Source organism: Chiloscyllium punctatum, chromosome 2, assembly GCF_047496795.1.
Source record: "Chiloscyllium punctatum isolate Juve2018m chromosome 2, sChiPun1.3, whole genome shotgun sequence".
Classification (NCBI taxonomy): Eukaryota; Metazoa; Chordata; class Chondrichthyes; order Orectolobiformes; family Hemiscylliidae; genus Chiloscyllium; species Chiloscyllium punctatum.
The window spans coordinates 132,517,799-132,544,745 of NC_092740.1; the positions used below are offsets into that span (position 1 = coordinate 132,517,799).

Consider the following 26,947-nt stretch of genomic DNA (forward strand, 5'->3'; position numbering starts at 1 on the left):
AACCATTTGAAATGAAAAAACAATCTGTGGATTTGTACTGTTTGCCCCTCTTGTTATTGTTTGTTGACAGATATTAACAATGATTAAAAATAAATTTTACTGGTTCCCTCGCGGTAATGCTGTACCACTTGATATCATGGCTAGGTATTTTTTCAGGATTTATTTTGCAAGCTCATAATCAGGAAATTTTGCAAGAATTTGATCCATACATCTTAAAGACAAATATCAGTACAGACAAAATATCATGCACCAGTATTTCTTTAACACAAATATCTCTACCACGTGATGCCTTATTCAGGGGATTTAGTAATATCCTGGATATTGAAAATGAAGAAAACCTGATCACATTGTACCTGGAATGCTGAAACCTGTGATCTCTTCCAACGAATGCATTTCAAAAGATTGTAAAACTTTTCACAATATTCACTGAATCAGCAAGATCCTTTCAATCTTTTACTTTCATTACTTGAATATTATTCTAATTGTGTTGTATTTAAAGATATTTAATGCTATATGATGGTTAGAGTAAAATATGAGAGTTAATTTTTGTTTACACATTACTTTTACTGCAGAAATAGTAAATGTATTCAGTTATTTAATGTAAGAGACATTCGGTTATGCTTTTTTTTGCAAAGTGTAAACTTCAGTAAATGGAGGTCAGTCAGCAACAAATGGCTTTATTTGGTGAGTAAAATGACTTGTATGAGCTTAGAATCAATAGGTGAGAAATTCCATCAGAAACAGTTGAACAAAAGTTCATGCATTTTTATTTTTGAAAATCAGTGATAATCCTGTATTTTTAAATACTGTATTTTTAAAAGATTGAGGTCAGCATAAGTATTATATACCTGGCTTTATTAGGTTTTTCTACAAATGTAGTCCCAATACTTAACTGGGATTTATAGATTAATTAGTCAGAAATATTAAAGCACTAAATTCTTGCAGACATTTTTACAGGAACATTTTGTTCAGAATAGAAAATCTTGAAAACCATTTTCTTGCTTTTTAAAATTAAACAGAATTTATTGATTAAGGAAATTTCACGAGAGATTTTGGAATGAATTTTGAAAACTGATACATTTTTTTGAAAAGCATGTGAAAATCCCTTGAGATATTGCAAGGTTTTAGAAAGGGACAGATTTTTCTATGTGTCATGCGCATATCCCAATTATGATTAATTACGTTGTTTTTTTAAAAACTGGCACTATTTTAAAAACATATTAAGTAAACCCTGGGAATCCTTTCAGCCATTATGGTGCAATGCACAAATAATTAGAACTTGTTAGCTATAACAGAAGCTTTAAATGTATTTTAACTTTTTGTTAAACTACATATTGAAGATTGTGTTAATTTATACTTTGTTCAACGTGTATTCGAGCGATTAAATATTTCACTAGAATTATAGATAAAGCTGTACTAATCAAATTTCTAAATGTTTCAGTACAGCGGTATTCAGAACTTAAAAATATTAGTTACTGTCTTTATATAGAACTTATCAGACATAGGCATTTAGCCAAACAAATCACCTTGTGCAAGGCCTGAACAACATTCAGGTTTGGGTGACTAAGTGGGAACATTTGCGCCACACAAGCACTAGGCATGGATCAGTTACGATAAGTTAGAGTCGAATCCTCTCTCCTTGATACTCAATGGCATTACCCTCATCACTGAATTCTCTGCCATCAATACCCTAGACTTACCATTGACCAGAAATTTAGGTGGGCTAGCAGGTCAGAGCCTGGCAGCTGAATTTTCATGGAAATGTGCAGACTGCAAAAACCTTTAACCATGGTGAGCAAGTCCAAGAAGTCCTACTGATGTTTGAAACAAATTCCATTTATTGACGGGGGAAGGGGGCAGGGATTGATTGACAGAAGAGGGTAAACCTAAACTCAGCAGGATTATTCCAATTTAGTGTTGGTTTCAAACAAACCCCATCTTGGCTGTTGCTAGGGCCTTAACCTGCAGTGTGGAAGTGACAAATTTGTGGAGCTGATACAAATGGTGTTGAAGGGCTGATAAGGTCTGTTTAACCTTTGTGATCTGAAGTTTTCATAAATCCCCTTCTCTTTACATTGTAAAAGGAAAAACTCGCTGCAGCTGGAAGTGATTTTTTAAACATTTTCAGAATTGTTTTGATTGATTACCCAATAGATATAGTATCTGTAAGAGCAGTTTCAATAGTTCTTTGCTGACATTTTCCTAAGGGCTATTCATGGTGATTGGATGGCTGAGTTTCAAAATCCATAATAATCTCAGCAGGATGCTTTGAATTCTCAATTAGATCGCTAGTTTAAGTAGATTATTAAATGATTAGCAAACATATGTTTGTTTATTTTAAGACATTAACCACTTGAAATGTAAAAGTTTTAATACTGTCATGATTTTTTTCCACTTTCATTGTATTTTCCTTCCTTTTGTGCCGTTGCTCATATTGTACCAATGAGGAAAATATTCTGCCTGTTGTCTGGACTGGGAAAGAATTTTTTTTTAGATCTTGCAGAAAATAAAGTACCTTTTTGAAAAAAAAAGTATTTGTTGCATGTGGGCAGTGATGGGGAAAGTCAATATTTATCACAGACCCCTAAATGACTCTGAAGAGTGACTCTAAGCCACGATCTCGAACCACTGAAGCCCATGTGAGCATAAGAGGTATAATTAGTAAGTTTGCTGATGATACCAAAATTGCAGGTGTAGTGAACAGTGAAGAAGGTTACCTCAGATTACAATCAGATGGGCCAATGGACTGGGAAGTGGCAGATGGAGTTTAATTTAGATAAATGTGAGGTGCTGCATTTTGGGAAAGCAAATCTTAGCAGGACTTATACATGGTAAGGTCCTCGGGAGTGTTGCTGAACAAAGAGACCTTGGAGTGCAGGTTCATAACTCCTTGAAAGTGGAGTCGCAGGTAGATAGGGTAGTGAAGAGGGCGTTTGGTATGCTTTTCTTTATTGGTCAGAGTATTGAGTACAGGAGTTGGGAGGTCATGTTGCGGCTGTACAGAACATTAGTTAGGCTACTGTTGGAATATTGCGTGCAATTCTGGTCTCCTTCCTATCGGAAAGATGTTGTGAAACTTGAAAGGGTTCAGAAAATATTTACAAGGATGTTGCCAGGGTTGGAGGATTTAAGCTAAAGGGAGAAGTTGGATAGGCTAGGGCTGTTTTCCCTGGAGTCTCAGAGGCTGAGGGATGGCCTTCTAGAGGTTTATAAAATTTTGAGGGGCATGGATAGGGTAAATAGACAAAGTCTTTTCTCTGGGCTTGGGGAGTCCAGAACTAGAGGGCATAGATTTAGGGTGAGAGGGGAAAGATATAAAAGAGACCCAAGGGGCAACATTTTCACTCAGTGGGTGGTACGTGTATGGAATGAGCTGCCAGAGAAAGTGGTGGAGGCTGGTACAATTGCAACATTTAAAAGGCATCTGGACGGGTATGTGAATAGGAGGGGTTTGGAGGGACATGGGCGAGGTGCTGGTAGATGAGACTAAATTGCTATGGAATATCTGGTAGGCATGGATGAGTTGGACCAAAGGGTCTGTTTCTGTGCTGTTCATCTCAATGACTCTTAAGTCATGAGTTCCAGATTTTGATCCAGCAACAGTGAAGGAATGCATAATGGCTTCAAATCAGGCTGTTAGGAAGTAACTTGCAAGTGGTAGTGTTATTTCTATCAGCTCTGAATAGTGGGAGCAATATTAGATTTTTAGAAATTTATTTTTTATTGTCTTCACATGGTTACTCAGGTCTATCCATGGTGTACACTGGGTGAGCTGACACGGTGGGAGTAATGGGGACATAAGCTAACAATCAATTGGCTGAGGGGGCATGAGTGGCCACATGGAATAAGTTAGCAAAGAAGGTACAAGATAGCAATGTATAAGAGGAATAAGCTGGTATTGAGTTGGCATGGAAGATATTACAAACACTCGAAGGTGAATTAGGATGATAAAGGCTTGAGGGTCAAATATCTTCTAAAACAACTGGACTGTGTCCCAGTGAATGTAGAAGAGAATTTGACTGCATGAGTGCAGAGGTCTTGCTTTTATTGTATCGAATGGTGAGACTGCATCTGGACTATTGTGTTCAGTATTCCCTGAAGAAAAATGTACTTGCTGTAGAGTAAGTACAACAAAGGTTCACCATTTAATCACTGGGATTGTTGGATTTTTTTCGAGAAAACTTAACCAAATTCTTTGGAGTTTAGAAGCATGAGTTAAGGCATACTGAGTTCTTATAGGGCTCAACAGGATAGATGCAAGAAGGATGTTTTCTGTGGCTCCACTAAGGGAGAGGTTCTTACTCATCACAGGGTGGCACAATGGCTCAGTGGTTAGCACTGCGGCCTCACAGTGCCAACTACCCAGGATTGATTCCAGTCTCGGGTGACTGGAATTTATACATTCTCCCCATGTCTATGTGCGTTTCCTCCAGGTGCCCATAGTGTTTAAAAATGTACAGTTGAGATGCCTTATTTAGGGGTAAATGTAGAGTAATAGGGTAGGGAAATGGGTCTGTGTGAGTTACTCTTCAGAGGGTTGGTGTGGACTTATTGGGCTGAATGACCTGTTTGCATACTGTCAGAATTCTTTTAATTCTAGGTTAATCTTTGGTATTCAGTATCTTAGAGGGTTATGTAGGTCTTGGCATTGAGTATATTAAATAGAGATTGATAGATAATGTTGTTGACGTATAAGTTTAGCTAGATCTGATTGAAGGGTGGAGCATGTTTTATTAGCCAAATGTCTTACTCCCCTTTTTTCCTAAGTTCCCTCCTGATAACCTGACTTAAAGGAATATTGCATTTCTTTTCAGCCACAGGATCAAAATCCTGGAACTCACTACCTGTCAACAACTATGAATGTACCTACACCACATGGACGTCAGTAGTTAAAGTTGGCAGCTTACTACCGCTTGCTTTGGAGTCATTTAGGAGTATGCAATAAGTGTTGACTTCTCTGTAATTACCCACATGACATGATTTTCTTTTTTAAAGGTACTTTATTGATTACTTTTCTGTAAATTCTAGAAAATTTTCTATCCCAGTTAAAAGAACAGGCAGAACCTTTCCCTCCCTGGTGCAGCATAAACATTCACTTTATTGCTCAAGTGGACGCTGCCAAACACTTGTGGGTCATTTTGTTTTTCTCGAGCATGAGTTCTTTAGTATTTTGTTACAGGCAGCCAGTGTCTGCAACATGCATTTTGTTTTAGAGCAGAGATCAAAGCTGGCAGCTTGTGATGGTGAAAAGTCAAGGAATGGATATGCTGCTATGTGACACTATGCTACAGCACATCATACCTGTAACAATTTACATGGCAAGTACTGCTTTCTCTCCACAGATGCTGCCAGACTGGTGAATTTCTCCAGCAATTTCTGTTATTTTTCAGTTTGCTTTCCTCCAAGTCTAAAGAAAATACCTCCTTAAAAATGCAGTCCTGAAAATGGAAGCTGATATTTACTGGGGTACAGATCTGCTGATATAATGGAATCATGTTTTCATCTTGTTTTGTCCTTTTTAAAAGGTTAAATGATGTCACTAGATAAATACAGCTTCCAACAGTGACCTAAATGTGTCTTCACTATTTACAAAGCTTGCATGAGAAAATGCCAAAATGGCCTTACAAAGCAGCTTCTGTTGATTTTTCAGGATATTCTTTAATAAAAAGCTATTTCCGAGTTCCCTTTTCTTTCCAAGAGTTTAGAAATAGAATATTGTCACCAACAAAGAAGGCATGATGAGTGTTTTACTTGTGCTCCTTCTGACATGGCTGCTTGGTATTATTTGTGATACTTCTTTCAATATGATTAACATTATCTGTTTAAGGAAATGATATGTGAGCAATTCAGCTTCGAGCATTACATTCTAAAGAGAGATAAAATGAGAAAAAGAGCTTCTTTAACTATTGTGGGCAGTGCAAGCACACAGTAAATATTCAGAATGGCAAAGAACAGGAGAGTGAGTAAATATTCTTAAACATTCCAGTGAAAGTAGCATCTATGATGCATTGGAACATCAGTGTAATATTCCCTTGCACAAAGCCACACAGCATAGCAACGCTACAAAGCAATATGTGCAGTTGACCAAATCACTCTGTCTTTGTGAAAGAAAATATTAGTAAAATTTAAACTTTTCAGAATCAATACATTATAAATATACTTAGTAGACATTGAAATGCTGCCATTTGTTCCATGCCAGTTCAGGAAGGAACTCGGGATAAAAATATCTTTCCTTTAGTCCCAGTGAAGAATTGTAGATATTTTCAGCATAGAAGGAGGCCAAATGTTATCTGTGACAACTGAAGACAGTTCTTTAGCCTTGTCTACTTTTTACCTCTTGATCCATAGCTCTGCAGGTTACAACACTTTGAGCGCATATCCAAGAATATTTTGAATGTGACAAGGATTCCTGTCTCTTTCGCCCTTCTACACAGTGATTTTCAAAGGCCAGCATTCTCTCCTTATACAATATTTTAACAAGGACTTAACAATATTTTAACAAAGTCTATTTGTTTGGAGAACAATGTAATGAAAGGTACTGCATCACCAAAAACTGATACCAACAGCAATCAAAAATGAGATAAAACATATTGCAATGTGATGTACTAAGAAGAAAATACCTTTTTCTCCTCCCCACCACCTATACACCCACCTCTTGGTGGGTGTGACTGCACCTCTACCAACCGCCCACCATACATCATCCCTATCTCCCCTCCCCCAAACTACACAGCAATTAAATCTTCTCAAATGATGCTGCAATAATGCAACAGATCTCCTTCTAAATTTGCTGCACTTTTACATTCTACGGTCAGCTATCTCAATCCCAGTGCAGCCACCCCTTTTGTTTATATAACACACACGCACGCACTGCTATCTTTACAAGGGCAACCGTTTTTGAATTAAAAGCAAATCAAAGATATTATTGTCAAGGCATTTTGATTTCAAGCATTGCATAATTTTCATGATCAATTAAAAGAAAACAGAATAATATGATAGCCTTCTCACAGCTGTTGTTCTACTTAACCAGTCAATGATAATTGCAAACAGCGTCAAGAATATAAATATAAATAGCACAACTTGTGTGGAAGAAAAGTCTTGTTAACACATTATTTTCAGGAACAAAGAGCAAATTACTGTAATGTGGATGTGCCCTGGAGACAGCAGTAACACACTTTATTGATTTGGCAAGTAAGGATGAATAGCACTTGAAAGATGAAGTGTTATTGCAAATCATGCCATTAAGAAGATGATTAAACCAGGAATAGTTCAATAAGACAAGTACAGTAAGCCCAATAGTGGACTTACTTTCATTCACTTTTTATTGTTATTTTTTGGACTCTGTCACACAGACCATGTCAAGGTTATGTTATAATTCGTTACTGCACTGGTGCCTTCTGCTAGGAAGTGATGAGTGTTATTTGTGGATTGATATGGGGAGAGTGAGCAGGTATATAGCAATTGTGGTCATGTTAATGTTGAATACGGGACTTAATGAAATTCATTTCTCCATCTATAAGTTGTTAGCAAGAGTGACTGTTCTGAAAGGTATTAGGAATGGGGTGTAACCTCAAGACAGAACGTCATATGGAATTAGTAATATTGTCATCTATAATGTGGAACTGCTGCTTTCTGGTGTTATTTACTTAAGACTGTTGCCCTCTGGAGGTGATTTAACAAATAGAATTTTGACTTCATATTTTAGTTTCTAGTTTAATCTGAATGAATTTCTGTAAATGTTACATTTGACTTTTGATTTTATTTTCAAGTTTAAGGAAAAATGTTATTGGTTTACGAGAGTTGAATTTTGTTTTTGTATGATAGAGTTATAGAAAACAAAAGGTTTAGAACGGTGAAGGGGTGTTTTAATTGAGCTTTTAAAATTAAGAAAAGTTATAGTATGGTAGATACAGAGACACTATTACCCTTGGTCAAATAATTCAGAGCAATTATAATCTTATAAGTGGAGCTAGCCCATTTGGCAATGAAATCAGGATACATGTTTTCACACAAAGGATAATGGAGTAATAGTGTTCAACCCTCCAGTCGTCTGAGAGTTCTGGGAACAGGATTATTTTGTTGGACGACAAGATTTCCTGCGACATCATCTGGTTGTGCTTTGAGGAGCTGATGGTTTCCTCTTGACCCTATTATGCTAACTTGTCAAAAATAAAACACATTCTTTTTGCTCTAGTTTTGTGTTTTTCATCTGCTTATCCATACTTTTACTATATCAGTTGGAGATGGAAGCTAATGCTTTCCAGTTATTTGCCACTATACTGGAATCTTGATCCACATTCCACGTAATTATAGAAAACAGCAAATCCATTTGGAGGTGAGCTCATCATTGGTTCATGTAGAGTCATGCAGCACAGAAACTGATGCTTCGGCCCAACTCTTCCATCCCAACTAGTTTTCCTAAACTGAACAGATCCCATTTGCCAGCATTTGGCCCATATGTCTTTAAACCTATCCTCTCCATGTACCTGTCCAAATGTTTTTTTTTAAATGTTGTAATTGTACCTACCTCTACACTTCCTCTGGCAGCTTGTTCCATATACGTGCTACTCTCTGTGTGAAAAGGTTGCCGCTCAAGTCCCTTTTAAATCTTTTCCCTCTCACCTTAAACCTATGCCGTTTTGGTCTCCCCTACCCTGGGAAAAAGACATTGGCTATTCACCTTATCTATCCCCCTAATGATATTATAAACCTGTATAAGGTCACCTCACAGTCTTGCAAGAACAAAAATCCCAGCCTATCCAGCCTCTCCTTATAACACAAACCTTCCAGTCTTGGTAACATCCTTGTAAATCTTTTTCACACCCTTTCCCGTTTAATGACATCCTTCCTGTACTGCAGATCATGAGGCGAATGCTCATCTATAAATTCATAAATCTTCAGTTCAGACTGTTAAGTGATAAAGTTTGGCATTTCAGTATTTTTCCCATTTGAGTGTTCAATGAGACAGTAACAGTAGGGAATAAATTTGCTTTGCTGGATATGTGTTATCCCAGTTTCTGATTATTTTTCTCTTTCATTCACCAGGCTTTGTTATGTGGTACTTGCAATAAAATAATAGTTCAGGAAAGTAGAATAAACTTCCTTCCAGACAGATAAGTTTTTAAGTTTTTGAAGCTTTGTTTCAAAATGTTTCGGAGAGCATCAGGCTTTTTTTTACACTTGGTGAATATACAGAGACTCCCCAAAGCCAACTCACCAACTAGAAGGCATGCATCAGGACAATGATGAAATACACTCTACTTGATTGTAGTAAATCCCCTTACTTACTTGAGGAGGAATATACTTGGAGCAAATTCTAAGGAGGTTCACTGGATTGATTCCAGAGATGAGGGCTTTGTCAAATGAAGAGAGGCTAAGCAGTTTAGGCTTATACACTCTAGAGTTTGGAATAAAGAAAGGAGATCTAATTAAAATATATAAGATCATAATGGAGATTAACAAAGTAAATGTGGAAAAAAAATGTTTCCTCACATGGGGCAATTTAAAATGAGTGGTCATAGTTTTAGGATGAGGAGTAGCAGATTTAAAATAGACATGAGGAGAAACTACTTCTGTCAAAGAGTTGTGACTCTGTGGATTTACCACCCCAGGTTGCAGGGAATGCTGGGACATTGATTAGTTTAAGAAGGAGATAGACTTTTTAAAAAAATATGGATTGAAGGATTAAGGAGAGTGGGCAGAAAAGTGGTGTTGAGACCAAGATAAGTTGCCCTGCAACAACTCACCAATGTTCCTTCAGTAACATCTTTCAAAATTGCAATTTCTACCACCTAGAAAGATGAGGACAGCAAATACATGGAATACTAGCATATGCAAGTTCCACTGCAAGCCACACACCATCTTGACTTGAAGCTATTTCACTGCCTCTTTGTTGTAGCTGGGTCAAAATCCTGAAGCTCACTTCCTGTTCCTACATTCACAAGGACTGCAGTGATTCAAGAAGGCAGCACACCACACCTTCTCCAGGGCAATTAGGGATGAGCAGTTGTAACACCCATATTCCTTTGAATAAGTATTATCATGTATGATTAAAGAAAAATTACATTCACCAAGGAGGTTTGTACTGGATAAGTTGTTGGACACGTGGGCTGACACATCCCTGGGTGCTAGCCAAGTTGATGATAGGGTTTTAAAAGAATTGGTTAGTGAGGGAGGATTTTGTTTAAAAATTCCAAAATACACTAGATCAGGTTCAAGGTTCCATTTGATTGGAAAATTACAATTGTAATTCCTTTATTCAAAAAGAGTAGGATACAGCTTACCATCTGTCAGAGAAAACATGTTCCCTACTAACAAGATTCTAACATCAGATTATCAAACATCAATATAATCAGACAGAGGCAACCTAGTTTTTGAAAGGCAAATCATTTTTATCCAATTTATTGGAGCTCTTTAAGGAAGTAACATGTGCTGTGAATAAAGATTAAGTGGTGGATGTACTATAATTAGATTTCCAGAATGCATTAGATAAGGTGCAATAAAGGTTATTGCAGAAATAAGAATTCATGGTGTAAGAGGCAACATATTGGCATGGATAGATTCACCTAGACTGACTCAACATTTTTCAATGAGAAAAGACTGCCCGAGTGCAGTTCTAATTAAATATCCAGAAGATTTTCAGCAAGTTCTAGGGACTATCAAAGGAATCAAGGCCACCTTGCATGTTGACCAGGAAGCAATTCCGTCTGTATGGCTCACCCAGTGCCATTTGCCTTACGGACAAAGGTAGAGGCAGATATCAGAAGGCTGGAAAGTGAAGGAATCAACAGACTAGAAGAGTTTGTGGAATTGGCAGCACTGGTTATGAAGATTGACAGGTTGGTTCACCTCAATGGAGATTTAAAAACAAATAGTAAATTGCTTCTCGCAGCTGGATAAATACCCAATCTCTTGTGATTTATGCACAAAGTTGGCAGGGGGCCTGTCCTTCATAGACATGAGCAATGCAAACTTGCAATTGCAGTTAGAGAAGAGCTCCCCAGATGTATGTTACGGTTAATACTCAAAAGGGTTTGTACCAATATATAAGTCTGCAATTTAGGGTATCATCAGGCTGCGCAATTTTTTAGTGGACAATGGAGAACATTTTACAATGTCTATCCCAGGTCGCTATTTATCTAGATGAAATGCTTATATTGGGAAAGACAAATAAGGAGCACTTGGAGAACTTGGACATAGTCCTCAGACATTTCTCCCAAGCGGCCATATGTCTTAGATGGGAAAAATGTGTTCTAGGCATCCCAAGTGACTTACATGGGCTAGAGAATCGACAAGACCAGGTTTCACACATTGGAAGATGAAGTGAGAGCGATCAAAGGTACTCCAACTTCCACATCTGTACCGGAGCTTAGGTCTTTACTTGGGCAGGGGAATTATTATGGAAATTTGATGCGTAACCTGGCCTCCAACCTGGCACCTTTGCATCAACCCGTAAGAAGGGTCAGCTTTGGAAATAGTCACAAAATCAAGCAATTGCTTTCAGAGAAGTGAAGAACCAGCTCTCATCTGCTGGCAAACTGAAATCCCCATTTAGATCTGGTACTGTCATGCAATGCCTTCGCAAATGGCATCAGGGTAGTATTAGCTCAGAGGTCCAATGAAGAGGAATGCCCAATAGTGTATGCATCCAGGACTTTGCTAATTCAGAGCGTAAATATACCCAGATAGAGAAGGAAGATTTGGAGGTCATATTTGGAGTCAGGAAGTTCCAGCAATACTTTTACAGATATAAATTTGTAATAATAACAGACCACACCCCCCTACTTAAAGAGGATAACGCAGTTCAGGCTGAATTCTGCAATGGGCTGTAATCGTAAGTGTGTATAAATACAAGTTGGAACATTTTCCAGGAGGCCAAATACAAGTGCCAATTCATTGAACCGCCTTTGGGAGATACAGCACCAGTGGTACAGCCACTGGAAGCATCCATAATAGTTTTAACTTTTCTGGACACACTTCCAGTCAAAGCTGACAATATCAGACTTTGGATGCAGAAAGATCCGTTCCTGGCAAAACTGAAACAGCTGGTGGTGATGGGGGAAACCAAAGGGCTGTCACAACCAGTATGGAAACCTTCTTGGACCCAGGGAGATCAGATCAAAGTAGAGGATGGAATATTAATATGTGGAGCAAGAGTGATTGTCCAGATATTGGCTGAATTCCAGCAGGGTCATCCAGGTGTTTCCAAAATGAAGATGTTAGTGAGGACTTGTGTCAGGCGACCAGGATTGATTACGGACATAGCTGCATTCGTTGAGCAGTTCCCAGAGTGCAAACAAGGACAGCCAGCAGCTCACACACAGTCTTGGGAATGGTCAGGTAAATGGCTTGGATTACACATCAACAATGCTGGCCCTTCATGGGTTCAATGTTCTTAGTCATTGTGGATGTCCACTCAAAGTGGACAGATGTGCATAGTGTTCATTTGACAAACATGGGGACAATGATAGAAAAACTGCATTTGTCTTTTGTAGGATATACGTTCCCTGAAGCGTTGATCACAGCTAACAGGCCATCGTTTACCAGGGAGTTTGAGTATTTCTTAAAGTAGAATGGTATTTGGCATGGAAGGGACAGCTCCATGCCATCCATTATCCAATGGCCTGGTAGAAAGAGCAGTCCAAACTTTGAAGGCAGGCTTAAAGAAACAGCCTACAGCTTCGGTAGATATCAAACTAATCTGGTTCCTATTTGATTATTGTACCACCCCTCAAGCAACTACAGGGATAGCTCCAGCAATGTTGTTAATGGAAAGAAGAGTCTGCACCAGGTTAAATCTGATCTTCCCTGACCTGGGGAGTGGTGAAATGGCATCAAGAATGCCAATGCCAGGCACAAGGCTTCACTAAGCAAGAAAGACAGAATACTTCAGGGGATGATATTTGGTGTAGGAGCCATGGGAATGGCGCTGCATGGGTAAGAGGCATGGTGGACATGAGGAGGAGCTAGTGGATGTCATTTATTTGGACTTTCAGAAGGCTTTTGTTAAGATACTAGCATGTAAATTTAAAACATATGGGATTGGTGGTTGTATACTGACACGGATGGAGAACATGTTAACAGACAGGAAACAAAGGGTAGGAACAAACAGGTCTTTTTTCTGAGTGACTAGTGGGATATCATAAGGATCAGTGCTTGGACCCCCAACCATTTAAATACGTATTAAAGATTTGGCTGAGAGAACTAAATGTAATGTCTCCAAGATTGCAGGTGACACAAAGCTGGGTGGGATGGTGAACTATGGGGGGGTAACAGAGATGTTTCAGCGTGAACGGTTAAATAAGTATACATGGTAGAAGAAGTATAGAGCCATAGAGATATATGGCTCAGAAACAGACCCTTCAGTCCAACTCATCTATTCCAACCAGATTAGCATTTACCAACATTTGGCCCATATTCCTCTAAACCCATCCTATTCATATACTCATTCAGATACCTTTTAAATGTTGTAATTGTACCAGCCTCGAACCACTTCCTCTGGCAGCTCAGTGTGCATAAATATGAGGTTATCCACTTTGGTAGAAAAATCAACAAGGCAGACTATTAACCGAGTGGCAGTATGTTGAGAAAGGGAGAAGTGCAATGAGACTATGGTGTCCTTATATGCCAGTTGCTGAAAGTAAACTTGTAGGTGCAACAGTCGTTGAAGAAGACAAATGGTATGTTGGCCTTCATAGTGAAAGGATTCAAATACAGAAGTAGGGATGTCTTGCTGCAATGGTACAGGGCCTTGGTGAGACTACACCAGGAATATTGTATGCTGTTTGGACTCCTTATATGAAGAAGGATGATCTGGCTATGAAGGAAGCACAACAAAGGTTTACAAGACCAATTCCTGGTATGGAAGGCCTGATGTATTTTGGGAGACCAGATGGGTTAGTATTTTTCACTGGAATTTAGAAGAATGAGGGAGGATTCCATAGACAGTGCGAATAAAGGAAGGATGTCCCTGATGACCTGCAACTCCAGAACAGTCTGAGGATACAGGTCGTTTCGAGATGAGATGAGGAGCGGTAGCTTCACCCAGAGAGTGATAAGCCTGTGAAGTTCTCTGCCACAGAAATCAGTTGGGGCCAAAACATTGCATGTTTTCAAGAAGGAGTTAGATATAGTTTCAGGGCCAGAGGAGTTCAAAGGGGAGAAACTTGAACGTGGTACTGAATTAAATGATCATATTGAATGGCAGTGCAGGCCTGAAGGACCAAATGGCATATACCTGCACCTATTTTGGGCCACTTGAGTCCTGAAGAAGGGTCACTGGAGAAAAAAACATTAACTCTGCTTTTTCTCCATGAATGCTGCTAGAGCTGCTAATTTTCTTCAGTAATTTCTGTTTTTGTTTCGGATTTCCAGCATTCTCAGTTCTTTGCTATTTTTGGTTGGTAGCATTCTCACTAATTCTCTACCTTCCTGTGCAGGTTTCTGAGCTCCATATATGTCAGTGACTTTCAGAGCCAGAAGTCAATGTTATGAGCTACGCTAGCACATCATGCATGGACCCAAAAAACAACTTGCATGGAACAATTGGTTTTCTTATGAACAAAGGTTGAGCAGGCTAGGTCTATATCTGCTAGAGTTTAGAAGATTGAGAGGTGACTGAAACACAAGTCTTGACAGCTTTGATATGGGAAGGATATTTCCCCTTGAGGAGGAATTTAGAACAGGGCCCACTATTTCAAAATAGGAGCCACCCATTTAAGATAGAAATGAGAAGATTTTTCTTTCTTATAGAAGTTCAGAGTCTTCAGAACTCAACAGGAGGTGGAAGCCGTTTATTTGAACGTTTTTAATTTGGGGCAAATCAATGTTTGATGAGCAAGAGAAGGTGAAAAAAATTAAGCAGCAGGGGGATTGTGAAGTAATCAAATCATCCATGACTTCATTGAATGTTGAAGCAGGCTAGAGTAGTCAAGTGGCCCGCTCTTGCTCATAATTTATGCATTTGAATGCACATACTTTGTCTGGCTTATATCTGACTCCAGACCATTAGCAATATGGTTGACATTTAGGAATGGGCAACAAATGCCTAGCCTTATCAGTGCCACCACATCCCATGAAAGAGTAAAGACAAAAATAAATGAAAAGTGGTCTGTCTCAATTTCAGGATCAACATTTTTCAGGTGACCTGGAAGTTCAAAACTTTAGTTTGCAAAATTGATCTTGGTATTCCCCAGAATAGAATGCATCCTCAATGAAGAATGCCAGATCATGTTAAAGGGGAAGCTTTGAGATATTTTCCCAGGCAAAGAAGTTTGAAATACCAAGACAATTATTAATCCAATGGGATGAGCCACTGATGTAGGAAGCATAGCTTTTACTTTATAACATTCTGTAATGATGAGTTTTAGTGATTGATCATAACTTTTGCTTTCTATGTTTCTTTGTTGTGAAATATATCAATTTCGAGACTTGTATTGAATCATAGTCAAGTCTAAGAAAATGTTGAATAGCGTAAGTGAATATGAATAATGGTGCTTCCATTATGTAAAACTTTATGAGGAACAAAATTCCGATTTGTTCTCACATAGTTTTTACGTGCTGGTAAAATTAATGTGGGATGATTTCTGTGGCTCCATTATTTCATTTGATTAAATTTTAGAATTCTTGGAAGTATTGGAATGCTCATGCAATTGAGACTACTTTTTAAAAAGTAATTAGATAAAGCATTTAGATAACTTGCAAAGAGATATTGTTGCAGCATTTAAAATGTATTGAGAGCCAGCCATGGAAATGAAGTATGCCTTAGTGGCCAGCAAGTATCTTTAATAACTGACTTACTGAAAACACCTGGGAACTAAAATCCTTCAGGAACTTTGTAAAAAATAATATGGTTGTACAGATTTACGTAATTATAATGTAAGCTAATTTAGGACAGAAAATACAATTCCTCGTCTTGCATCAGAATCTTAGCAATGTTGATGGTGGTAAAGTTCTAAAATGCATTGAAATGTGTAAAGTTCTTCTTGAGCTTGATAGGACTAGTGTGGAAAGGCTGTTTTCCCTTGTGGGAGACTTGTGGACCAGAGGCATAATTTCAGACTAGGGGATAGCCAATGTATGACAGTAATGTGGAAGAATGTTTTTTCTCTCAAAAGGTAGTGCATCTATGGAATTCGTTATCACTGAGAGCTGTTAAGACTGGGCAGTATATTCAAGGCTGAAACAGTAAGCGAATCAATAATTGTGGTGAAAAGACTGGAATGTGGAGTTGAGGATCGTCAGATCAGCAAATGGTCTAATTGAATAGCGGCACAGACTCAATTGGCAGAATACCCATCTCCTGCTCCTATAACTTAAGGTCTAACTTAAAGTGTTGTCGTTTTGCACTTCACTTGTTGTCTAATTATTATCCTGAGACAGACTGTTGCATTTGATTGCATTAAGTAGAAATTGAATTAAGTGAATTTGCAAAATGTGTTGCTTCAATGCATTCTCTTTATTTTTCCAGCTTCCTTGTGTTTCAAGTTTAATAGAAGCAATGTTGGAAAAGATAGCAGAGAAAGAAAAACTAGCAGAAGAATATGCCTTGCTCTCAAAAGAAGTAAGCTGAAAGCCTTATGTAATTCCATCTGTGGCTGATATGTTACAAACAAAACCAAATCCCATCGTGTAATTAGAACACACAGAGGCTTTGTAATGTTCTACATTATTTTAACACTTGATTCTACAAAATAAACGGAAAAGAAATTGAAACATTTTTCATTAGACCTTGTGTTGCTTCTAATAAAAAAGCACATCACATAATAAACTTCATAATAAAACACGATCATTTACATCCCCAAATCATAACTGAAATAATTTATCAGATTTTTCGCAGGTAGTAAATATACAATAATCATTTAGTCATACAGAACTTGAATATTGCTTTTCTTCAGCAATTATCCAATATGCAAAACATTTAGTAATTCTTTTGATCAATCTTCCAAATGTGTTGTTTAATTCATGCTGCTTGGAATTTAGTAAAGACCCAAAAAAATTAATTTGTTCAATAAATGTGTTTTTACTTAAATATTTATGAGTGTGGCTTTACTTTTAAATCAAATTAAGGTGTGGTTAATAAATATTTTACCATAATTTAATTACATAAAATGTACATAATAGTACTGAATAAAGTTTACAATTTTCTGTTACTCATTTTTCTCTACAAAACAGATTTACTATGCTTTGCAATTTTTAATAAAGTTTTAAATAAAATTTGTTCTGCCTTTTCTGTTCCATTTTTCATGCAAAAGCTAAATTATTAAGCTAAATTATGTTATAATTCTGAAACTTATTTTTGGCTTCGGTTGCTAATTTGACTAGTTATGAAATTGTTTTCCTTATTGTTCTCTTTGTGTTAGTTAATGATAGGAATACAATACTTCCATACGCAGCTATATACATGGATATTTCCCTGCAATGTGCCATTAAAACAGCAAAAATGAAGCATGTACCTCATCACTCTCTAATAAGCAGTGATGAGGTAGATATTTAACTAACGTTGTTATGTTAAGTAACATAATCTCTTCCAAGGGAGCATCATAACTGTTCTAATAGATAAAAATCAATTAGACCTCACTGATTTGATGTTGACCTCAATCTTTTACTCTATTATTCTTGCTGTTAGAACCATTGAAAAAGTCATGTCTTGTTGAATGTGGTGTGGCTGAGTTGGTTTAATGGCTCCAAAACTTGTAACTACTTCAGAATAACCTCACTGATCATGAAAAGTGGATTGTTATATTTGTGGAATATCAAATTTCTTTATTCCATTGTGAACAATCCATTTTTTTTTGAAAGGCAAAAAATTTATCAGTTTTATGTTTCAACTTCTAACTTTGCCTCATGTGTATGCCCTAGTATATCATGCTTTTCATAGGATTATAAATATGAACACTGAAGCCACCTTGCTACTTTCTGATTTGTTGCCTGTGAGAATTCTGCAACATCATTGGCTGTTCAACCAGCTCAATGAGATCACAGTTGGTGAACGTGAAAAACTCGCTGCAGCCAGACATTTTCAGGACTACTGTCCAAGACGGAGGCACAAAGGACCAAGTGGCAAGCTGCCAGTCACTGGATATCCACCCTGACATTCATGTCAGGAACTGTCATTGTTTAGTTGCTCCCCCCTGCATTGGAGAATAGCAAACTGCATAAAAATATAGCAACTACAGGGAATAATGAGATGTTAATACATGCAAATACATATTTTACTGATCACGAGTGAGGTTCTCACCTCGTCATTAAAACCTTGGGTAAAAAGTAGGACATTTTAATTTCTAACTGACTCATCATTATCCACATCTTTCATCAGCTGGGAAGACTCAGTCCACAAATTCTGTCTCTTCCTGCACCGATGCTTTCAGACTTGGTGAGTAGTTCCAGAATTTTGTGTCTTTATTTCAGGTGCAGAAGGTGTTGTTAATGAAGTTGGCCAGAATCCTTGATGCTGTGCCTAGAGCAGTAACTGGACTGGACAGAATTAGAAGAGGTGGACACAGCTCTAATAGGGTCTGCTTTGTTCAGGAAATATTGTTTTATTCACATCCCACCACTATCTGCCTGCTGTTTAGTAACTACTGCACTGCATAATTATTTTCAGGCCAGTCTTTCTAGGTTGATGCTACCCTCCTTATGCAAAGGTGAGCAATTGATTCAAAATATTTTCTCAGTTTTAGCACATCTGTCAAGCATGCAGTCAACCTTTTTTTATATTTTGGGATTAAGTTTACGTAGTTGCTTCCAACTTGTTTTCAGATCTTTCTCATTTACCTAAGTAGAAGAAAAACAAATTATTTTTAACTACTGTCTTTTCAAGATTATTGGGAACTACTTCATCTGTAACTCCTAACAAAAGTGCAATAGGGTTCCTCTCAGTAACAATTCTCATCTCTTTCCCTTTTCCTTAAATGAGAAATAGAGTAGTTAAACCTATATGAATCTATATGCCCTGGTAATTATTGGGCTTTTGAAAGGTCAGAATTCAGGACCTCTTCACGGAATTCAAAACTAAAATTTTGAGTTTAGGCATTCTCTCTCAGATAGTTAGCTTTTCATTAGCACTGACCTCTAGTATAGTCTTTAGAAAAGTACATAAATATGTCCCATAAAATTATTTCACAAAATTTGAAATTATTTAACACATTTTGGAAGTATTTTTATATTTAATCAGATTCACATTTATGAAGCCACCTTTAACATTCCTGTACCATACAGAAATGACAAGTTTTGCTTTACAACAGTTTTATGTTAATAATGTCATTTTTTTTCCTTCCTTTAATGTAATAAAGGATTAGCTGAGATCTCAAGCCCTCACAGCACAGGGACTAATTTACCCAGGATTGAGCAAGGTTCCCCCAAGTGGTTAATTAACATTAATTAACATGGTTTCCATCTTTTCCCCAGATCAACATTCTATTATAAATATGCAACTGCACAAATTCCTCAGTCTTCCTTTCCAATCTAAACATTAAAGTTTTAAGTATGCTAGTGGCTGCAAGTGTATAACCATTTTTTAAAAACTTGCCTGGTTTTCAGATGGTATGAATGACAAACAGCAATGGAGTCAGTAATCCATACTAAGTATTACTTTTTGTCACTAAAGTACTGTCTTGTCAATATGCCTTCCAGGTTTTAGCAAGATGCTGACACACCACTCTTTATGTGACAAGATGCATTCAAGTCTTTCTCTGGATCCCAGAGGTTTAATTAACCTGTTCCCTATATACTGAAGTACTGTGAACAGGTTAAAAAGATCTCAAACAAGCACCTGATGGAGGCAAATCTTTGAGGCCATGTTGAAAGTAAATTTAATTCTATGCCCTGTACAGGAATTAAGGATATGTCCATGCAACCTTCATGACAAATTCATGAAAATATCACATTCGACAATTATGCTAATGTAATGAAGTGTGCGCTGCAACTTCACAGAGAATAGCTTAAAATGAAAGCTATTTTCCTTTATGCTAAGATTTCTTGAGTTTGCTGAATTATATAGAGCATTTTAAATTAATGAAAGGAATTGAGAGAAGTCAACCCTTTTCTTTTAATCAAGGTGAAATTGATTAATATTTGCATATATTCTGTAAATCTTTGCATATATATTATGGTTTTCTCAGTTTAATGTCAGTAGCACATGGTTATCTTCATTATTTAATCATGTTAAATGATGTTTGGGAACCTTTGATGTATTTATTACCTGGAATTCTAATTACATCACAGACTATATATGTGTATATATAGAATAACAGATTAGGTCAAATTGTTTATTTGAATTAATAATTGCACAATTTATGAGAGACGATCATTGGTTTTGTTGGGTGTATTTAATCCCTGATGTGTTTGATGACGGAGATTATACCGTAGATATTAGACACTTCCTAGACAATTGGACTGCTTCGAAATAATGAAGTCTTGAGTGACTTGTAAACTGTGATGTCTATCAGTGAAATGGGAATAATTTTCAGCAGATGATGAAGAATTGCTAAAGCTCATTATCTAAATGTTGATAAGGTTTCCTTGGACATTTTTTTCATCTCTTACTTATATTAAGTAGATATTTCTGTCAGAATTCCTATATACCTAGGTAGTAGAAAGAGTCTCAAAATGTTGGAAACTGTTTTCAAAAATGCTTTTAACTTTTTCTTGAATTGGCCTCTGTTTAAGCTTTCAATTTTCTATTATGAAGGCAGTCACTGATTTGTGGGTCAATTACCCTGTAATAGCTTACTTTACTGGTCATTATTCACCTGTTATCTGTTGGACAGCTATTTGGCTGTGAAAGGCAATAGCAACATTGTCCAATCCCATTATTACCTGATGTCCACATAGTTCCAGATTCAATTTTTTTTCTTAAAGAAACAGACCAATGGAATTTTCCACGAATAGCATTCCGACTTCTGCACTGGTAGAATGTTGTGTTCTGGGAATGGAACTGGAATGGAAATTCCATTTGGGATGTTTAAGGCTGAAAAGATGTACCTTTTGGTGGGCAATAAAAATGAAAAATGAGAGTGGTGAAAACACTAAATCAAAACCTAAAATGCTGGAAATACAAAATGATGAAAGAAGATCTGGAAATGGAAAAAAAAAGGATAAATTTTGTTGACACTCTGCTTGAATTAATAAATACAATGCAGGAACAATCTTTTCATAGAACTTGACATAGAGCAGGGAGGAGAGGACAATAAATGCTGAACAAGCGTGGCACAGTGGTTAGCACTGCTGCCTCACAGCGCCAGAGACCCGGGTTCAATTCCCACCTCAGGCGACTGACTGTGTGGAGTTTGCACGTTCTCCTAGTGTCTGTGCGGGTTTCGTCCGGGTGCTCCGGTTTCCTCCCACAGTCCAAAGATGTGCAGATCAGGTGAATTGGCCATGCTAAATTGCCTGTAGTGTTAGGTAAGGGGTAGATGTAGGGGTATGGGTGGGTTGCGCTTCGGCGGGGCGGTGTGGACTTGTTGGGCCGAAGGGCCTGTTTCCACACTGTAAGTAATCTAATCTAAGAGCACATAAATTCTTGATGCATGATTTTCCTGTAACATCTCCCAACCTTTTCTGCAAATATTAAGCAGGTAGCTCGTGCACCTTTCTTGAGGGTAACACATGAATTTTTGGGGACAGGTCATTTGATTGGCTAATCACTCATTTTGGTGTGATGTGGCTATTTAATAATTTCACATTCGAAGCATTTGCCATGCAATTCCAGGTGCAGTTTATTGACTTGCCTCTCTTCCTTTGCATTTGAGTTTAAAAGAAACAGATCCTTATCGAATCCCTACAGCATAGAATCAGGCCTTTCACTCCATCAAGTCACACTGACCCTCTGAAGAGCATTCTTCCCCTCGCCTATCCCCTCAACATTGCATTTCCCATAGCTAATCCACCTGGCCTGCACATCTCTGAACACTATGGGCAATTTAGCATGGCCAAACCTCCTAACCTGCATGTCTTTAGACTGTGGGAGGACACTGCTGCACCCGGAGAAAACCCACGCAGCCACGGGGAGAATGTGCAAGCTCCCCATGGACAGTTGCCTGAGGATGAATCTGGGCAACTAAATCAAGCCCAGTTCCCTGGTGCTGTAAGGCAGCGGTGTTAACTGCTAAGGCAACGTACTATCCATGGTTTAGACAGAAGTGATAAAGGTAATTCCAAATCCAAGTGCTAATAATGATTCATGGATTGTGTTGCCTGTCCATGGTCCACATATTTTCAACAATTTTCATATGGCAGATCGGCAGAAATTTTACCAGTTTATTGGAAAAAAGGATCACAGTTTTGTTTCCTTTATGGTTTTCTTTCTGAGGGCATAACTTCTGTTTGACGATCAACTGAACATTTCTTGTAAAGATAAATTTGAACAGTTTGCTGCGTAGGTTCCATTCAGCCAGAAAAACAGCTCATCTGACTTAATGGTCACCAAGAAAATGACACCACTATCTCATGTTTGCTATGAATAAAATTCTTGAACTTGTGTTTTGAGGGGACAATTCCGAGTGCCAATATCACCACAGGTTGTACAGTGTTGCTGATAGCACTGCTTGTTTTCCCATCAGAATGAGAATATCCAAGTTAAGATTGTACAGATTCTCTATAGGAGTACATCATCCAGACAAATACCTCCAATTCAATGGGGACCAAATCACTACAAGACATTTGACAACTTCTATAGGCTAAGCGTTGTAGTTATCAAGATAGGCTACAGCTATTGGGATTATTCACAGGAGGAGCAAATATTTTGGTTTGATTTAGGTTTATAAAATAAGGAGTTGATTCCATTGCTGTTAATGGTTTGTTCCAATAAAATAATTTGGAGAAGACCAAAGATTCAGAATATTAAAATAATGCAAAAAGTGGTAGAAATAGCAGATCTGACACCATCTGTAGAGAGGGAAACCAAGTTAATGAGCTGATTTTTTAGCACCCATTAGAGCTGAAGATGCAGGGAGGTAGGCAAGGAATTTTATGGCATGGGCTGGCAGGTCAGACCTCTGGTTCCATCCTATCCCTGAGCTATTTTCAGAGGTGGGATGCAGGATAGGTTTATGATGAGCTGCCCACTGATAAAAGGCAGATAACTAACAGAAAGCCCATGTTGGAAGACAATTAGCATTAGGAATTTTGTCTTGGCCTGCTGGTCCCTAGAGGTGGCACAGAAAAGGGTATCTGCCTGGAAGGGATCTCCTAGGCTCAGCCCGAAATTATGTGGCTAGTGCTTTAGGGAGACATAAAAAAGTGGTGAAGGTATTTCCAAATCCCATTTCCCCACCTCCTCCTCCAAAACATATACACATATGTACAAACAATGGAGAACTTGACTGCAGTCACCTCAACTTTTTGATTAAATTAACCTACCAGCTTTAAGAACCCTATCACCATATGATATACGAATAGGCTATTCAGCCCCTTGAGCCTGCTCTGCCATTGAATAGGATCATGGCTGATCCTACATTCAATTTCACCCATAATTCCTCTTGATTTGTCTGCTGACCTTATCTCAGCCTTAAATATACATTTGGATTCTGCCCTAACAGCAGGCTGTGGCAATGAGTTCCAAAGACTCAAAATCCTCTGAAAGAAGAAATGCATCTTCATCTCAGTCTTAAGTTGGTGCCCCTGAATTCTGAGACTATGCTGTCTGGTCAGAGACACTCCCATGAGGGGAGATATCAGCATTTACTCTGTCAATCCCCTTAAGAATCTTAAATGTTTCAATGAGATCACATCTCATTCTTGTTCCAGTGGAGTAGAGTGCCAACTTGGTTCACTTTTGCTCATAAGACAATACCTCCAAGCCTCCTATCATTGTAGTGATCCTTCTCTGAACTGTTTTTTGTGAAATGCTATTTTTCCTTATATACAGGACAAGAACTCCAGATGTGGTTTCATCAACACCTTGTATAGTTACAGTAAGACCACCTACTCTCTCAGTCCAACTCTCTAGAAATAAGGCCAATTTTCCATTAGCTTTCCTGATTACCTGTTGCATGTCTTTCCTGTACAAGTACCTCTAAATACCTTTGCGTTGCATTTTTTTGTTGTTTTTCTCCATTTAAATAATACACACGTTTTCCCACATTATAGTCCATTTGTCAATTTTTGTCCACTTACTTAATCCATCAACATCTCTCTGTAATATGTTTATATCCCTCTCACTGCTTGCCTTTCCATCTAGCTTTTTTGTGTCAACTCAAATTTGACTATAAAGCATTCACTTCCTTCCTCCAAGAAATTACGATATATTGTAAACTGTTGCAATCCCAGTACTTTGGAACCCTACTGATCATAGTTCGCGAACCTGAAAAAGAACCCCTTAACCCCATTCACTGTTTCCTGTCCATTAGCTAATTCTCTATCCATGCCAGTATGCTATCTAAAACACTGTAGGCTCTTGTGACAGTACCTTTTGCGAGGTACTTTGTTGAATACCTTGTCACAAAACTTCATTGGACAGCGAATCTGCCCTTTATTAATTTAATTGATCAGTTCAGGGAAAAATCACTGTTACTCACATGCTGCAGGCTACTGACTCCCTTTTGAGACTTACAGTGGGTCCCAAATCCCACAAGAAAAGATCCTGCTCCATGTTCCACTTCAATGACCTTTCATCAGAACACAGCTTCTTATCGTTTGAGACCTGACCAGGTTAATTACATGTCAGGAATTGGGTTTTTTTCTGAAGAGCAGTGGCTCTCTGGTACCATGTGGACACAGATGAACTCACTTCTTTAAAGCTGTGAACCTGTTCCTAGCTGGGCCAGACATTATCTTGCACAGAAGAGCCAGTAATTCAGGATTTCAGGGGGCCAAGGAGATTTCTTGAACTAGTTTTTAGTTGCCTGGGGAAACTGGAGAGGAACTTGCAGATTTTGATTCACCAGACTGGCCTGAGTTTTAAACGGATTGATCACCTTTGATAAACAATCAAATAGTTTTGAATGGGGTGAAGAATGCATATTGCGGTGGTCGAGATATCAATTATGTGGGATAGGTCAGATAAACTTCCAAGTATTTACCACTCTGTCGTTGTTGACGTGCTCTGTTTCTCTCCATTTCAACCTGCCCGAGTTTCCATTGCTCATAAAATTTAGAAGTTAGTAAATGGCATTGCGAATTAAAACCATGGGCCAGCAGATTCCTGCGCTTTCCTGCAGTCCACCTGTTATTATAGCCATTCCAGCATCCTGGCAGCTACTGCTCCAAGCTAAGTACCCTGGGAAGACAAGCCAGAGTCTGCATCGCGCTCAGTTTCTAAGGTGACTGATGACAATGTCCCTCTCTGCCTGTTCCAAAGTAAGTGCACTGTCAAGCTGTGGCCCAAAACCATACTGCGCTAGACCGATAGGTTTACCGGTTACTGTGTCCCCACCTCCTAACACTCCAAATCCATTTGGGCCACTTGTTCTCCAGAGGTGGATGCTTGTGTGCAAAACCTCAGCTCTTAATGGTCATAATTTCCAAAACCACAATTTTCCTTTCTAGAATTAAGGAGGTCAACAGAGAGTTATCAAAATAAATGAATCAACTTAGTAATAAGTTAGCATTGTTTCAATTTGCCTGGCCACCTTCAGAGAATTGTACAAAATGAACCCTAAGGTCCCATGGCACCGGTACTCCTGTTTGGTCGTTTTTTTGGCACTTATTGCCCATCTCTAATTGTCCAGAGGGCAGTTAAGAATCAATTTGCTAATGACATAAAAGATAGGTAGGAAAATGAGTTGTGAGGGCATTTGGCAAATGGAGTATAATATGGCAAAGTGTGAAATGATCCATTTTGGCAGAAAGAATTAGTAAACATACTATGTAAATATTTAGGTTGAAGAGCTTGGGAATGGAGAGAAATTCGGGTGTCCTACTGCATAAGTCACAGAAGGTTAATATCGAGGTATAGCAAGTAATCAGGAAGGCTAATAGACTGTCATGTTTTCTTGTGAGAGGAACTGAATGCAAAAGTGTTGAGGTTATACTTATGCAAGATATTGGTAAGGCCAGATACAGAGTGCTATGTACAGTACCAGTCACCATATTAACATTAATTATGATAGTGTAGGTTTACTCAACTAATACTTGGAATGAGTGGATAGCTTTACAAGGAAAGGTTAGGCAAGCTAGGCCTAAATCCTGTAGAGTTTCAAAAAGTCATAGTTGGCTTAATTGAAGCAGATAAGATCCTGAAGGGCCTTGACCAGGTGTAGGTGGAAAAGATGTTACTTCTAATTGGAGAATCTAGAACTATGCTTCATAATTCCCATATAGTGGGTGGGGCAGGGGCCCAGCTCCTGGCCCAGAATCCCCAGTCACGGCCACCATGGGACAGAGGCCAGCAGCGGAGCATCTGAGGGTTGTTGCGTCGGAGCTGGAGTCCAGTAATGTGGGGCATGGGTCGGGTTCAGAGTCCCCGTGGTCTGGTGTCACAGGACAAGGATCAGGCTTGGAGCACCCAAGGGTCGGTAAGTCAGGGTGTGGTGATATCTCTGGCACAGGTTCAGGAATCCTGCACCAGAATGCTGGCATGGTCATGGGGGCATTATCACAATAGAGTGGGGATTCTGAGGTTCTGGTTCCACAGGGATGATGGGGTAACCGTGTTGGGTGGGTGGAGGGGGCAAACGCATTCAAAGGGGCAGCCTCTCGGTGTTTGTTTTCCCCCCCAGGCCCACTTTCTGGCCAGATACCCACTCCCTGCCAGCGGCCAAGTGATGGTGACTTTGGCTCAGGTCCCATTCGCAGAGCTCCTGGGTTTGTTTGGGGGAGGGGGGGGCGGCAGATGGGGGTGTGTGGGTGTAGCAGTGGTACCTGCTGCCACTAGGCTAGGGTAGTTATTCCTCATATGTCCCACCTCTTGGCAGAGGTAGCACCACATGCCATTTGGCAAGTCCTTGTAGAGCACAGTAAAGCCTGGGTCATCACCTCGCAGGCCAAGCAAACGAAGACCCAATGGTGAAAG

The 26,947-nt window shown here is 38.6% G+C and overlaps 1 protein-coding gene across 4 annotated transcripts in view; it reads left to right on the top strand.

The window, feature by feature from the left end:
• cntln (centlein, centrosomal protein) overlaps positions 1-17,026 on the top strand; it is a 461,183-nt gene extending 444,157 nt beyond the window's left edge. For all 4 annotated transcript variants that reach the window (XM_072589059.1, XM_072589060.1, XM_072589058.1 and 1 more), the window contains one exon: positions 16,466-17,026. In XM_072589059.1, coding sequence (XP_072445160.1) covers positions 16,466-16,567 — 102 coding nt within the window. In that variant the 3' untranslated portion in view covers positions 16,568-17,026. The remainder of the gene's footprint in view (positions 1-16,465) is intronic.
• The last annotated feature ends 9,921 nt before the right edge of the window (positions 17,027-26,947 follow it).